At 40.1% G+C, this 17311-nt stretch overlaps 1 protein-coding gene across 1 annotated transcript in view; it reads right to left on the bottom strand.

The window, feature by feature from the left end:
- Nucleotides 1-1351: 1351 nt before the first annotated feature.
- DRC8 (dynein regulatory complex subunit 8) overlaps nt 1352-17311 on the bottom strand; it is a gene marked incomplete at both ends in the record, with an annotated part of 29675 nt that continues 13715 nt past the window's right edge. Inside the window, 6 exons of the mRNA XM_082276732.1 lie at nt 1352-1488; nt 2494-2560; nt 2661-2703; nt 4353-4432; nt 8411-8483; nt 13138-13222. Coding sequence (XP_082132858.1) covers nt 1352-1488; nt 2494-2560; nt 2661-2703; nt 4353-4432; nt 8411-8483; nt 13138-13222 — 485 coding nt within the window. The remainder of the gene's footprint in view (nt 1489-2493; nt 2561-2660; nt 2704-4352; nt 4433-8410; nt 8484-13137; nt 13223-17311) is intronic.

Genomic DNA, 17311 nt, shown 5'->3' with positions numbered 1-17311 from the left:
TAGCATGAAAACAGTTTGTCTGAGCTTCCAGCCCAAAGGAAACAAATGGGTAGGGCAAAAGACCTGACAGGAGGAGGCGGAGTCCTGTGCTCTGTTCTCAGCTCTGCCACTAGAAGGGCATAACAGGGGGTAAGGCACTCAGTGACTCTCTATCAGTCTTCCCCGGATTTCATCAGCTGATGAAGGCTGTGGATGACACAGAGCTGGAATATGCAACTGGGACAAAGGAGAGGTAGAACATAGTACAGGAGGAAAGCAAACTTGATAGAGAGTAGAAAAAGAGAAATGGGGTGGAAGGTGTGGGGTACAAAATGCAAGACACAGCTCTTGAGGAGCAGACCACAGAGTCTCCTACAAGCTGAGACCTCATCAGTTGAGGGCAACTGCTGGTCACTCGTTAGCAGATAATATACAAGGCAGGAACTCGAGAGGAAAGAATTTGAACTCAAGTTCAAGTTAAAGAACAGCAGTACAGTAACACAAAATTATCAAACTGGAAGTGAGAAGAGCTGTGAGGTCTGTGGTGGTCTGCTAGCAAGAAAAGCTGAGACACCTATTCTACACTAACATTTTCAAAAAATGGTGCTTCATCAGTTCATGAAAATCAAATTCCCATTCTGTGATCCTAAGTTTTGAAGAGCTAAAATTACTGACTTTCAAACTGATTACAAAAGGGGAACTGTTCATTGCCTATAGTAACAGAAATGTTCTCAAGGATTAGGTTGACTATGGAAATGGTTGGAGTGTTCTCTGCATGTTTAAAATGAAAGCAAAATACCATGTCAGTGGATTAGTAATATAAACTGGAACTAACTGGTCCAATTCAATTGCCTATGGTAAACAAAACACAAATACTTGCAAGACACTAGAAATTATAGGAAGTTTATTTGATCTATTATATTATTTCAAACCTACCTGGTTCCTTATTAGTTAAACACAAATAAGGATTACACTTAAATGTAAAGCTTTATCTTACTACTATTAGTCACCTTAAGATACTCACTTACCTACATATTACCTATTTTCACAAGTCTCATTTTCCATTAGTTTTGCAAAAGCAATTGTAAAGTTACTTCTTGACTTCATTAACGTTATTTTTCCTGCTATTTCCCAACAAAATTCCATGATTTCTTTTCCAGACCTTACACAGTCTTTCTGTCAAGAGCTCTTTTTCCAGGTGTGAATATATTTTTGTATGTATATATATACACGCACACAGAACCCAAGGAAATATAACTACACAGATTTTATTTTAATTATAAGCATCAAGTCACAAGCTGAGCTTTGTTATACTTTAAATTACATATTTCAACTATCTGTCAAGCTACAGTGTTGTTACCAAAAAGGCATCTCAGACATTAAAGGGGAAGGTCTTCGTTTCATCTACTACCAGCTTTTTAAGGTAGTCTCTGTAGCGAAGAGTATTTGTTTCTGGATCTAGAGCAACGGCGAGCATGTCCTCCATTTCCTCCTGAGAAAAGGGCTCACCTGAAAGACAGCAGAGAATAACACTTTGTCTTAGTAAGTATCCTTTCAAGGACTGGCCAATTCCACTGCTTTTCCCTTGAAAGGATCTCCTTTTATTCTCACACAGAGGAGAAAAGGAACAAAACAAAGGATCTTACTCCTTCCCTTTTGCCAATGTAAGTCCTGCACACCAAGTGAGCCAGTCTAAAGGAAAGGAGACAGAGGATGAGGATCCATCTGATCTTCTAGTTCACAGACACCAAAACATCCTGTTCTTCTCTGCCATGGATTTTGAAACAACCATTTTTGTCAGAGTCCTTCTCCTGTGTATATTAGAATTATTATCTCTCATTTGGCTATCCTTGCACTTGTATTCACATCATGAAAGACTTCTGGTTTTTCTCTTTTAGGAGCTTCAAAGCTGCTGATGGCCTACTTCATCCCTCAGAGAACCAGGTTACCAACTGAGGCTAGGTCTTGCACAAAGGTGAACACCCTTTTGAACATGAGGCAGGTGGGCATGAGTCAGCCACACAAGAAAAGCAAGCTCTTCAGAAGATATTGAGGATTACAGAATGTACAACTTAAATCTTGTCTTTGAATCTTTTTGTTTGCATATGGCTCTAGAATTAAGATCAAGATAATGTAAGAATGAATGAGCACTGAAAACTACTGAAACATCTGGAAATCTAAGCTGCAATTTTACAGGACAGCAAAAGAGTCACATACATAGTGAGCACGGAGGTGTGCACAGAATATCCAGACAAAATATCCAGACATGATTGAATTATGAATAAGAATAAAAATCTCTATTCTATAATGTCTGCAAGCAGGCAGATAAATGCTCTTTCCCTGCATCACTGACCAGTGAAATGTCCTAGTCTGCAGCCACTCATCACAACAGCAGCACTGTTTGAAGACAATGTATCTACACCCACAGGTTTTGGCATGCAGGGTAAGGACCTCAATGTACATATACATGTAATGTTTTTTACTTAAATATTGATATTACCAAAGTCATGTTACCTTCTTCAGTCAAATGTTTGACCAGGTCCTCTTTGGTAATATATCCACATTTATTCTCATCCAAAGCCTTTAAAGGAAAAGAATAAAAGTTGTGGTTTTAAGCTTATTGTATCAAAAAGCAGCAAATTCTTCCCAGCAATTAGGTACTTGAATATTTAGTTACAGACCTCAAATGCATGTAGAATAACATCTTCTGGAATAGGCCAGAATCTGAAACCATGGAATCGGAAAAGTTAAGTTACTGTTTGCTAGTGCTCTGAAAAAACTAAATACGAGTACTGAGGAAAAAGAAAGCTTGTTTTCTATGAGAATTTACTACGTTTTGTCTATCAAACATTTAATTGCAGCCTAGCCTTTTGGAACTGTCCATATATTTAACTCTTACATCTTTTGTTGTACTACTGTTTAATTTCTCTTGTGCTAAGGAGCCAGATGAATGGCTTCTGCATGTCTGTGCTGGCTTGGGTGGGTTAGTAGGAACCAGCAACAGACCAATCATTCTACATAGCCAATGCACTGAACAGAAGTGGACAAACCAAGAAAACAAAGTTTTGTCCAGGTAGGCTGGTAGCTAGGCAACAGATCACCTAGTGTGACTTGGGCAGTCTAATGAGCTGATGATGAGCAAAGGAGGCTGGTGGCTGTAAAAGAAAAGGTCTGTCTAACAATTTCAGAGAGAGGGGAGAACTGGGCACTTGTGTGCATGCATATGCATGATTGATTTTGGAGCTGGAAAGGAAGCTCAGCGCAGCAATGGAGAGTTTCCATATCCCAGCAGGCTCTCACCAAACCCCCAGAATACTAAAGAGAGGGAGCTGAATCCAGAGAGGTTCTAACTGCTCGATTGCTTTGTCTGAACCCGCCTCAGACTTTAACAATCTAAAAATCAAATGTGCTAAGAAGAAGCCTTGGATTTTGTGATCCAAATCTCAAGTGCCCTTGCATAAGTGAACTGTGGACACAGTGCCCCAAAAGATAAAGTGGGTCTTGACAAGCCTGCACTAGCCTGGGGAAAGTGTGGGGCAATTATTTTTGTGTGTGTATGTGTATATGCGTGTATGTTTGCATGAAGGGGGTGTGGAGAAGGAGGAGGAGAGCCCAGAGCAGCATGGCATCATGGTGTGAAAGGGTGAACATCAGTGTGGAGCCACAGATACTCCATGTGTAGAACACCCTCCTACCAAAGGCCCTCTGTGTGCAAAATAATTTCTCAGGGTTGGACAAGACTGAGTTTCTCAAAAGCCTTGACTACCATCTTTAAAATGAAAGATAAACTCCGTGTCAGTAACCTTGCTTTAGTGCAAAATGTCAAAATAGCACAAGTTCCTGTTTTCATGCAAAGATTTCTATGCACCTTTGTTACCACTTTTAGATCAGCAGTCTTTTAGGGTGTTAATTGTATACGTTCAGCTGTACCTGCCACTCACTTTGAGACACAAATATGAAGCTGGTTTACACAACCTATTTAGAATACACTATAACACTCTGTGCTTCTCAGTAACTGTAACTTCTATGTTCAGAGAAAGCAATAGTTATGACCTTAATTTGCACACCAAATATTTCAGAGATATACAAAGCATGTTGAACAACAATTCCAATTCCCATTAAAAATACAAAAGCTACATATTATCACAATTATGATTACAAGCTGGTATTATTTATATCATCAGTATCACATAATTTAATGTAGATGAACTAATTTTGTAACAAAATCTATCTAGTTAATGTAAACTGAGTTTAAATGGTAAAGAAGATCTGTACTCCTTCCAGGTACGTAAAATTTCTGTAGATATGTTTATTCAGAATCAACCCGTCAATCTGGAATAAACCACAGACACATAAAATTCACTTTCCATTACCTTCTCTCAAGTAGAACTTTTGTCATCACTGGAAGAAATTGTTCCAGATGAACGAATCCACCCGGTTCTTCTACTTCTATCTAAAAATAAAACTTAAGTGTGGCAGGGTATATGACTCATTAGCAAACTAATCTGAAAAATAGAAAATTGGGGTGATCCCTGCATTAAAATTACAGCGTTAGGCTTTGAATATTTGTATCAGGTCTTTAATATCACATGGTACCATAAAATATCCCAGGGAAATACAGGCCTGCTATTATAGACACTTCCAACAACTCAATATTGCCCTCTTGTGCTTCAAAATCATTCGTGCAAAGGAACCAGACACCGAGTAACTGATCTTACCTCCCACAATAACTCAGCAGAGGTTTAAACATTCAGGCTGAAGTCATACTAGTACAGTTTATCAGGGTCTGGAGCATTCCCAAGCAGTGTAATTGAATACCCATTACAGCAAACCATGAGCATATCCCCTTGGCATGATTTTGAACTGTGCCACCCAACATTCCCCCCAGCAGATGCTGGCTTGGACCATAAGGACTTTTCCCCAGCAGGATGCTTGGTGCAGCCACCCTGCATAAAACAGTTACCAGGGTGGGCATGAACTGCTCTGCACCAGCTGGCTTCAACACCTAAGGATGTTTCTGGGCATATTTCATTGGCTAGCTTGGATATAGCTCCAGTCAAGTACACCTTAATGATGGAATTTGTTGCTTTCATGTTTCATAGTCAAAGAGAGTTGTCAGGGGAAGGACCAGAGAGGCAAGCAGACTGAGTCAGGGCAGACCAAAACAGTCATAAGGCAGCCTATAAAATGCTACCCCAAAAAAGCTTCCTTTTGCCTCCCAAATAAATTAACAAATTAGTCCCAAAACACTGGGGACTTCTAGCAGCATTCTCACTGCATTCCTATACTTCCACAGGAGATAAGCAACATGGTAAAAACTGCTCTCTCTCATTGGGGTGCATCTCTTCCCTGAAATTTTCAAGTTTTGCTCCCAAAAGGAGCCCTGTTAATGGAGCTAGCCTGTTCCTTTCTGTGTTGAAACTGGATACATGCCTCGAGGTCTCACATAGCAGCAGTGACACCTTGCTAGGCCCCCGAGACACAGCCCAGATTGAAAGAAAACTCAAACAGGCACTGATTTGAAATCTTCTAACTGAGTCAGGAAAAACTTAGTAAGGAATATTCCTCCTGGGAGCTGGGGCAGAGCTGGGGCAGTTCCTGATACATCCAGTTGCTTAAATGGAAAGCTGCAACTGCTGCTGCATGCTCTTTTCCAGTGTTCTAGAAGGGGTTTGGGCACGAAGACAAGACAGCCATCACATCTTTCTCCTTTAGAGTGGAAACTGGCTTGAGAAAACACATTTTCCGTTCTGTTTGGTGAGCCTAGCAGAAGGGATCTTTAGCAAGGAAATGAAGATGTTGAGTGCTTCATTCTAAACCAAATGGAACCTTTTACCATTACAGAATCACTTGTTTTACTGCTTGCTTGATTGAAAAGATGTAACAAAATACCTGGCAAAACCTAGTCCTGGGAGGTGATCAGCAACCTCAGCTTCCTCTGATGTGGAACAAACAGCTTCCATTTCAGAGTCTCTATAGATCCAGCAACATCCTGAGCAGTTAAAATTAATCCTATTTCTAACACTTCTTACTCCTCCTCGTGCTCACTCCTGTTCTACACCTCATTTCTCACTGATGTTTTTTCTTCTGTATTTCCTCCTCTTTGCACAATAACAGTATTTGCTTGTTCAAACTCTGTGAGTTTTGCTCTATTTCTTTCCTTTGGGTACATCCATAGCTCCCATAACAATTGTATTGTAGCACCTATTATGTTTTGTATCTCTGTTTTCCCAGCCATTACACCGGGGTACTTGAAACACAAAGAAACAACAACATCTTCCAGAGTTACCAGGCAGAGCACTGTACAGAATTCCAGGCATTGTAGCAACCCTTGAATTAGCTTTCACCATCTCTACATTTAGCTTTTAATCTTAACTTTGTAAGTAGGCCTAAAGATATGATATTAAGTAAAGAACTGAGTATAAGGCAGTATAAGAAACATTATATGATAATTTATAGAGCTACCATAATTACATGAATGCTGATTTTGCAGATATGAATAACACGATGGCAGCATATGCTAGTTTAGCAATAAGGCTAATAGGAAGATGATATGAGAGAGAGAGACAAGTAGTGAGAAACAGAAATGAATCACAGCTCACAATGGGCATACTGGGGAAATAGCTTGGTTACAACTGGCTAACAGATAAAATTTTTACCTTCTCTAGATCAAGATAAAATGGTATTACCACAGCCAATTATAGTGGCATCTTACATAAATTAAGATATGTTTGTGATTATCATAATATATGAAGGGTTCCACAAGAAGACAGTGTTCTTCTGGTACTAAACCTATGCCAAAGTTTAATTTACAGGCACTATGAAACATTCTTTGCTATTTATTTTCCAGTGCGGTGTTCTTTAAGGTTAACCATTACTCTTTCTTCTTGCAGTATTTATACTCTAATATTCTTACAATCAACATCTTCCTACGTTACACTGTCGTATCTCAAGAATCTTCTGCCTCATGGCTATATTGCATTGTACTTTTTATGTATTACTTATCTCAAATTTTCAGTAATTTTGAAAATTGAAAAAAAAAAGGCCAATCTCTTCCAGAGGAAGAGGCAGGCCTTAAATTCTCCTGGTTCCCCTGAACTTGAAAGGGGTTTTCAAGGCATCCCCTTTTCACAAATCTGTATCTTCAGTGAGTTTCACTGTTCATTTGCTGTAAAGAAAAGTCACTGTGGGACACTAAAAGTATCTATATTAAGCACCATAATTTCTCTTTCCATTTTGTCTTGTTTGTCAGTGTGATCTGGGACAATCTGGTTCTGAAAGTACAGAACCAGAGCAGACAGATTGCAGTATCATGTTAAAAGAGCTTTCTCCTCTGATGGTTCTTTGCACTTCTTCATCTGAAGCAGCTGCATCATTTTCACAAGACTTAGTACAAGATTTCTCACACTAAATTCTGATCTACAAGAGACCAGATGAGCCTAGTGAGGGGAGACTACTACTGCAACTATCCAAATTTTTGTTGGTGCAAGAAGAAAACAGTAGGAGACATCAATTCCCAGTATCCTGACCTACACATGAAAAGGAGAAAAAACCTTATCCACCTCTCAGCTCCAGCACTGTCCACTTCTTAAAGCAGCATGGCCATTTGCAAAAAGAACATGAAGTCTTTTTCCTACTTCTTTGTCCCATTTATTAACCAACCATGCCAAGGCACCAGCACACCACTTTTCTATTACAAGCATGATGTAAGGAGACAAAAATTAGTGTAGGAAAAGACTGTGGAGAAATGTGATTAATTTCCTTACCTTACCACTGCCTATCACTGGGAGAATGGGAGGACCACTAGGTATTGTGAGGTTTTATGTCCCGAAGCCTGATTTAAAAGCTTAAGAAATCAAGTAAGAAAAGATTCTTACCTATAACTGAGAAATCTCAAGACTGAGAGAGACTTCATGAAGGACAGAACGTTGAAAGGTCTGGATATAAGATAGCAATAACAGGAGAGAGTTCAAAAAATGGCAGGCCTTCTCTCTGGGTATTTTTGGAATGTGATGTATAATTTTAGCACCTGCTCAAGAACTAATTCTTATTACCTAACCCTGCAATGTGTTTCCATGGCATGTCCAGAAGAGCGAGATGGTTAGAGTTTGGATATCCTAATCTGACTGAGGTTTAGGACATTCTTTTTCATCAGTCAAAACCAATTTTTCCTCCATTTTCTATAAATGCCCCTCCACCTTGGCACAGTGCCACAGTGACCCTTCGAGGTAAAACAGAGTCAAAGACTCCTCATTTTAACCCATCAACGTTGTTACCTCATCAGCCTGCAAGACTGTCTGTCTGCCAGAAACACTTCCATGACACTTCCAACATGTGGGAAAAGAGCTTAGGTTTCCCACTCAGCAAGGCAGAAGGACCAAAACTGTGCAAGTTGAAGACTGAAAAAAGTACAACAGATCAAAACATTTACCTGTGCAAGCAATTCCTGTACTTCTGCCTCATTTGGGAAGCAACCCAGTGACCTGACAATGCAACCAATCTCTCTGAAAGAAAAGGAGAAGAGAAGAGAAGAGAAGAGAAGAGAAGAGAAGAGAAGAGAAGAGAAGAGAAGAGAAGAGAAGAGAAGAGAAGAGAAGAGAGAAAACAACTTTGTTAATAAATCTGCAATACAAGACTGTCCATGGAGAATCCAGATACCAGTTCAGAGTTTGCATATAGGAGTGCACACATACAAGCACACAAGCAAATCTATGTGGGCTTTTAAGATGATGTCTCAGTAAGCAATGTTTATTTTATCAGACATTAAATATTCCGAAGGTCCTTGAAATTGTTCTTGCAATTTTCCCCAAAAATTCTTTACTATTGTGTTGCAGTGTACTGTGTGCAAGTTACTTTTCCACTGCTGTTCTCTAATTGCTATGCTTATTTTCAGTAAAGTTTATATTTATAAAGTTAATAAATCACTTAGAAATCAACTGAGATGCAATGTAACAAAATATATGCTTATATTAAATGCTATAAAGATACAAATTCTAACTGCATTAAAGAACAATTACAAAAGGTCAGGAAGAAGGCAGCCCTGCTATGTCCATGCTGTGCTCTGAAAGAGTCGGAGCAACAACGTGGCTTATCACCACTCTGTTTATGCTGTAAATATATTCATAGCTTGCATTTACTGCTGAACCTGGTGCAGCTGTTCTGAGGCTCTAAATAAAATTCTGACCAAACTGGCAATGCCTCAAAATAGTCTAAGATGAATAACATCACACACTAGAAACAAAAGTATCCTAAAGCTGTAATAAAGCTTTAATGAGACTTATGGTGTGATTAAAAACAAAATAACAGAAGCCTTAATATAGCTTGTGATTTACAATTCAATTCAACAACACAGAAATTTAAGCACATTTGAATATGAATTCACAGTGCTGGTGGTTACCATGATCCACACCCTGTAGTTCCTTCATCTTGACCAGTGGTGAATTTTTTCATTTGGCGCAAAAATCAGATTGCCTAACAAAAATGGTAGATACAAGGAGGAATGACCTTTGTAAAATTTTCATATAACTGTAAGGCCCTGGATGTAGCACACCAAGCATATGCAAAATTTTATGTCTAAGTCTACGACCTCCTCAGACAGGTCCCAAGGAGTTCCTATTCTCATTGAAAACATGTGAGAAGAACTACAACAGAGAGAAAAAGGCTGGCTGCACAAAACTAGTTACAAAGCAAAGCCCAATCCCACACATCCACATGCTATGAAATGAAATGAAACCAGCTACTCAAATGACCCTGCCCCTGTGGGTGTTAATGGCCAATGGCCTCAGGGAGGTCAGTCACTTAGACATAATCCTTGTCCATGCATCCTTCTTCTAGTATGGATAATACCGCATTTGTTGTTCTCACTCCTGCACTCCCTCATATTTTCCAGCTATTTCCACTATTCTCTGCCTCCACCAGAGCAACATCCAACACAAATCCTGCCTCCTTGCTGTCCCACACTATTTCTGCTCTCACAGACTGCCAGGGATGGGAATGCTACCAGCACCCTCCTGCCTCACCTCACTCGCACCCAGCAAAACTGTGATGTGACAGAGGTAAGCCACGCCCTAGAAGAGTCAGCAAGATCTGGCACTGCTGGATGCTGTATCTGGCAGTCTGCATGCGTGCCAGCACGAGGATGTTGCTTGAAGTGTTTGTGGTAAAAAAGTCAGGTCCCATTTGGCAATAACATGGAATTTAAAGGACCTGATAGGAAACTGTATTTTGCTCCCAGCCACTTCCTCTCACTTAATTCAGCAGCCGCAGTTTCTGCTGTGTAGTTTCTAGAATACAAAAATGATGGTTAAAATCAAGTTTATGATCATACAAGTTTTGTAACACAGATGCAATGAAAATTTTGGGTCATGGTTTTCACCCTACATATAACACTTCCAAATTACAAGATTTGCAGTATCACAAAAGTCCTTGACTGAGGGACGTGAAACATGCATAAAACAATACCATCTTCCTCATGCTTAATTTCTTACTAATTCATATTTGCACTAGGAGTCTTGGAATACCAATGTTGGCCTGTCAAACCAGTGTAATTTTCCATTCTTCACGGGTATCTGATATTTCAGGCAGTAACACTGATACAGCTACAATTGTGGTTAAGAATTGTGCTGTGCTGCCACCTTCTGATACAAGATAACCGGCCATTAATAATCCCATTTGTGATACAGCCCTGCAATATGAACCTAGGAATAAATACACAGTTAGTTTTTGTTCACTGTCTGTATCTGTACTATGACAAAAATTAATGTAAAATTGTGCATTTACTATGTTACTTTTGGATGTCCCCTGTCTGGATGAATACATTTTTAAAAGAGTCTATTTGTATCGTTTCATTGTTGTAACGTGCTCTCAAGTTGTGTATCCATATATAACAGAGAGAGAAGTGGAGAAAACTCTACAGCTGTTTAGCCAAGACTGCAGATGTCAATGACAAACAAGCAATGAGTATGCCATGATGCAGTGAGGGCTGGGGGCCCCCAAGGCTGGAGGGTGGTAGTGGTGGGGACTCTGCCCCAGACCAGGCAGCCAGGACCCATCTTACTGCCCAGCCAGGAGTAGGGCACCAGGGGGCACCGGGACAGCACCGGGCATCAGGCACCTCCCTGGGCATGGACCAAGAGATTTAAGTGATGACTCTCCCCTAAAGAGCCCTATGGACAAGGGAACAGCAACTATACTGAGTGTGGAGACATATCCTAAAACTCTCCCCATGGAGTATAGCTGAAAAACCATTGCTTCTACAAAATACCTGCAATTTCTTAAATTTAGAGGCATTAGTAAGCATGCATTGCTACAACCATCACATAAATACGCTGCACCTCTCTTTCCTCTCTATAATGTAGAAAAGGTGTTCGGAACATTTGTTTTTCAATTTGTCTTCATGAGAATGTCTAATGACAACAATTTCACCAGTTCTCGCACTCCATTGTAGTGTTTATACTCAATAACTGATTTAGAATTAAAACGATATTCTTTTGAAAATAGTAACTGAAAATATGAAAAATTACTCCAGTAAATTTTCATAACAACAGCTTATAACCTCAGAACCTGCTCCCTGAGACATAAACATGTGGTTTATGTATTTTGTATCAAAAGCTGTATTGTCATGTGTATGAATGCTTACGTTAAAATTAAGTAGCACTGTCAAATATTCAAACTTTACAAATGCCAGAATTAAGATTATCTAGAAATTTTTTGATTTGACACCCTTTAGCCCTGTATCTTGCAGCCAGTTATGCCCCAATCAGTCTAACAGTCCATGTTTTTATCTTCCAATGAACTTCCACCTCCTTGCTCAGACATATATTTTGTCTGTTTTTCCATAACATTGCAAGCTAAAGGTACAGTGCACGCAGTTCTCCCTCCAGACTCCCATGTGTGCACCATTTCCCCAGTTCTGGTCATTCCATTTCAAAAAGGAGAAACCTGAACAAGAAGAAGCACCAAAAAGAATGGCCAGAACTATAGAATAGCATCTCCTAAGTGATTAAGCACATCCAGACTCTTCAGGCTTAAACTACTGTGATAGAAGATGAATGTGACAGCCAGGTACGAATTAATTAATGAGAAGATTAGTAGAGAACAATTCTTCACTATTTATCATAACATAGAAAAAAATAAACCAGGGGCCACTCAAATCATGATGTAGCAGATGTAAAAAACCAACAAGAGTTTCTGTATATTTGTTCAATTTCTTGTGACCTTAGACCTCTTGTCTATTTGCAGCTTCCTCTTGCCCCTTTACTCCCCCAGTTCCAGCATCCCTCTCTCAGGCAAGTTTCAGTCTTCAACCACTGAACAATGCAAAATGTCTGTTAAACAAGCAAAGACACGCTTCTCCAATCAGGGCCAAAAGGACAGGTTCAATTACATTTTCTGGTAAAGTAGATGCCAGTTTAGGGAACCCATGGAGAGAGGAAACCACGCTAGAGCAGGTTTGCTGGTAGGACTTATGGCCCTGCAAGGGACCCACGCTGGAACAGTCTGTTCCTGAAGGACTGTGTCCCATGGAAGGGACCCAGGCTGTGCAGTTTGTGATGAACTGCAGCCATGGGAAGAACCCATGCTGGAGAAGTTCATGGAGGACTGTCCCATGGGAGAGACCCCACGCTGGGGAAGAGTGTGAGGAGTCCTTTCCCTGAACAGGGAGGAGTGGCAGTGACTACCTGTGATGAACTGACTGCAACCCTTACTGCCCATCTCCCTGCGTTGCTGTGGGAAGGAGATAGAGAATCGTGAATAAAGTTTAGCCCAGGAAAGGAGGCCAGGGGAAGGTGTTTTTAAAGATTTGGCTTTACTTCTCATTATTCCTACCCTGATTTGATTGGTAATAAATTAATTTTCCCAAAGTCAAGTCAGTTTTGCCCATGATGCTAATTGGTAAGTGATCTTTCCCTGCCGTTATCTCGATCCATGAGCATTTTGTCATATTTCCTCTCCCACGTTCCACTGAAGAGAGGAGTGATGGAGCAGCTTCAGTGGGCACCTGGCATCCATCAAAGGTCAACCCACCACAAACATACTTGTCAAAACAGGGCCAAAATAACTGTTTCAATGACATTTTCTGGTAATGGGATACCAGTTTAGGGAGCTATTTATCTCTATGTTAGATTCTGTAATATTTTTGTGAATATATTTACAAACCTGACATCCACAGTTTTATTGGATTCACGGTCAAACACCTCAAAAGCTTCTGTAATCTTTTTCTCAATTTCAGCTACTATGCCATCTGCAAAAAGAAACATAAAAAAAGAAAGATTCACTGAGCTGTTGCAACTAATTTATTTCCAATTTGAGACTTACGACAGCAGAAGCACCAAAACTGATAAAGGGCAAACAGGAAAGGTACTTTGAAAAAAGCAGAAGTTATTAGGAAAAACCCCCACTCTAAATGCAGGATCTGTCATTTATATTACTAATATTGCCTTGCTAAGGCTCTGCAGCTACATCAAGTCAATGTAGCTGCATGAACACACAGCTGCCTAGGTGTGGACCCTGCCCAGAGTGTGCCACAGCTCACTCTGGACCACAAGCCTGAGCCCTCCCTGGATGCCATTGTGCCAGTGGAAGTAGGAAGACAAACATGGGGCCAGGCCTGCCCTGAGATGGGGCTGAGTCACTTCATGCAGGTTCCTGCATCCAGGGAAACAAAAGTGCTCTCATGTCTACTCAGTTAGTCATAATGTATGAAAAGCTGGGAACCAGGCATGAAGAGATGTATAAGATATGTGCACAGTGAATGTGGCTCATGGTAAATAATTCATAGTAAGAGTTTGGAAAGGAAGACAATCTCAGCAAAGGGGAAAGAGTAACTTGTTGCATTTGTTTTTTGTATCTCAACCTCAAAGAACAGGGAAAGAAGAACCACAACTTACCACAGATGTATCTCGTATAAGCCAGAAACTGCATTCTTGGGGCAGGCTAAGAACCAGGAAATAAATTCTGAAGAAAAAAATATAAGGAGAGGAAAGGGTCTATCTCAAAAGAAAAACTCCCTGGCAAGAAAGCTGAGGTAAGAAAAATAGTGAACTGGTAGCCCATTTATTAGTTTGACTCCAAATGACAGAATATAGGAAGCAAAGTGACATGGAGATGACTTTTTGGTCCCTGTGGCTAAATACAGCCCCAAAATCCATTTTGCAAACCAGGTCCCAGGAGGCAGCATTTTTTAAGCTAGCCCCCAAGCCTCCACAGAGATTCCACAGGGAAAATCTGAATGACAGCCAAATTGAGATTGGTATGAGGGACACTTGTTTTCTCATTTTCATACTTGTCTTCTGTATTTTCAATACAAAAAGCAAAACGTAGCTCTCCTGTAGTAGACAACATATTTCCTTTTTTAGCTGATGTGGTGTTAACTGCTGTTGAGCACCTCTGGCCAACATTAAGCCACCAGATCTTTTTTCTGCAGGCATAACAAATTCATACCTAGTTTTCTACAATCCCAATTGTTTGGGAACCCCTGGGGCTGTAGTGTGCAATCATTTTTTCATTTGCTTTCTTGCCCTCACGACAGAAATGTCATTTTGCTGACAAAGGGTATCAGAACTAAACATAGCTGAATGATACATTGGCTTTGTGATCTCCCTCTCTTTATCTTGACCCATGAGCTTTTTTATTGTGGTTTCTCCCCCTGTGCAGTTGAGGAAGGCAGAGAGAGGCTGGGTGGCTGCCCGGCAGCTGGCCAAGGCCAGCCCATCAGGCTGCAAGCACTTCAACGCAGCAGTGGATTGACCCGGATATAAGGAACCTCTTCTGCAAGTAGAAGAGAGGTGCATCCCCTCATAAAGCTACAGCTGCCTGCTGCTTTCCATCTGTGTTTGATACTGAACTCCCCAGAGGATACACAAAGAGAAGATAGGTAGGAACATATCCTATATTCCTCTCTGTTACTTTATTCCCCTAAAGCATGGGCAGGTATGTGTGCGATGGATTGGAGACTGGAGCTGACTGAGGAAGAGGAGCCCTGTGCAGTCCCCAGGCACAGGACGAGCTGTATTCTTTCCACAGCCTTGAAACAGCCTCAAAAAAACCCACAGTTAAATCTAAGTGGACCTGATTCCTTGCAGAAAAGTTCCTAAAGACTCTCAAACTACAAATTTGATGGGGTTTTTTCTGGTTACTTCAAAGAGTCTTGGATCTTGTCTCCCATGTAGACTTGGAGTTTAGTTCTTGACATCAGGCACTTCAATTGTACACTGCAACTTGCAATAGAGAAATGTTGAAGGAATATTTATAGCTGTATATTCTTGGCATGATGTGTGAGACTTCTGTAGAAATAAAAATTAGCCAAGAGAAGGCAGAGAGAGATTTTAAGTACTGGAACTCTGTAGGCATCCAGCCTTTCAAAGTTTTTTTCCATGAAAACGGTATACACTAATCTCACCTGTTTGAAGAGGCCTGACAAAGAAAGGTCCTGAAATTGAATGAACTTGATTTAATCTAGGTACAGATAATCTCTATCTCTTCCAAGAACTGAGAGGAAATTGTGGCTAAGAGCCATATCCCTGGAAGAAAACATAATATGTTGTTGTCTTCTCAAAGACTCTCTGTGAGATGAGTAAACACCTAAAAAGCTACTGGCTAAATCTGTCGTCTTCCCTCCAGGAATGAAAGCCAAAGATGTCCAAGACAGTTCAGGATGGCAAAGCTATTTATCTGAAAAATTCAATAATTTGCTCTAAACCTCTCTTTGCGATGGAAAAGGACATGGATTCCAACTCTAGAATAAGAAATGGGTAAAGCTTTAAAATTACCCCTTCAAGAAGGGCATTAAGAGACAAGACACGCAGTTAACTCAGCGGATGTGATGTTCCAGTGTACTGAAATGGTTCTGTACAAGGAGACTCTCTACCACAGGTAGATCAAAGTTTCATGTTGCCTTGTGGGCAGTGTTCTAGCAGTTTTTTGGGACAGAAATACCCACACTCTGACAGAATAAGATTTCACTCACTTATTCTACTAACTAGAAAAACAATACGCAGTATCAAGGATAAAATTATCCCACTACTTGTAATGGTTTAAATAAATAAACATTGAAACATACCATGCCAAAAAGGACTCCAATACCTACATCTACTTATTCCCTCAAAAGAATCCTGTTAGTATGATGTATTATTTCCATTTTTATGCTGTTAAAATGCTTGAGATACTCCTCAGTGTTGTCCCATCCTAATTTATTTTCCTACCACATATGCAATAATAATAAAAAAAATCTTAAAATCTGTTTCTCAGATACATTAAGTGTAATTTCTAGTGTACTCACTAGCAGTTTTCTTTCCTGTACTATCCTTTACTATTTTCCCATTTTGTTTAGTGTGAAATAGATAAAAGCTCTAGATATGCCAGATAAGTACAACTGACAGAGAGCTGGGATTCCCACGTCAATTCTGATGGTTCTTTCAAAATGAATTGTTTCTCTTCAGCTTGTCCAGACTGTTCCCCAGCACTCGGAAGCCCATTTGAAGCCATCCCTTAAGCAGAACACCTGCCTCAGTTGTGACATTTCTTCTGCAAAGACCACACTTTCAGCCTTTGTAGGGAACAGAAACCATTAGGTAGACGTGGCTGTGCCAGACTCTTGAGTAATAAGAATTTTCAAAAGGGATTTCTAATTGATGCAATCTGCTAGATTCTACCATTCACTTAATGTATGAGCTTGCTCTCTTTCTTTCCTTGGGGCCAGTTGCTCTGATGGTTCAAAAAGCCAATCCTTTCTTTGACTAAAGAGAAATTATGTGCAGAAAAAAAGAGTTATCATAAGAAGAGGTAGTCCAGCATTAAACAACCACCTAAAATGCTGGGGAGCAGCATCTGTCTGTTGGTCACAGGGAAAGATTTAGACCCAGTGCATCCTGATGAACCTATTTACACTATGAAATACTTTTAAACTCTTTTTATGCTTCTTAAAAGTAAAATTAAGGGCTGATTTGTAGAAGTCCAGTGGATTTGATTTTATTACCTACTGTTACTGCTCACACACCTTCCACATTATTCTTTATAAACATAAATTTAGGTGTATTGTAATAAATATTGTCAATTTTATATTTAAACTCCTATATGCATGTGGGTATCTTATTAATTACTCCATCCTCTTTCCATGGTACTATGCTATGGCTACAAGCACATGTAAGGAAACCCCTGAGGTCTCTGCTGACTGGAACTCTTTCTCACATGGGGCTGCCTTGTCAGTCTGAAGGGACAAGGGACATAACCAGGTAACCCCAACTCAGTGACAATTTCAGAGTCATTTACATGTTCTTATTCCAGTTTTATTTAAAGTGCTGTTATCAACAGCTCTTTTGTAGATTTCCCCATC

This window comes from Coloeus monedula (genome assembly GCF_965178545.1).
Source record: "Coloeus monedula genome assembly, chromosome: 2".
In the NCBI taxonomy this organism is placed as follows: Eukaryota; Metazoa; Chordata; class Aves; order Passeriformes; family Corvidae; genus Coloeus; species Coloeus monedula.
The sequence above is the reverse complement of the archived record's forward strand: the minus strand, read 5'-3'. Positions and strand labels throughout refer to the sequence as shown.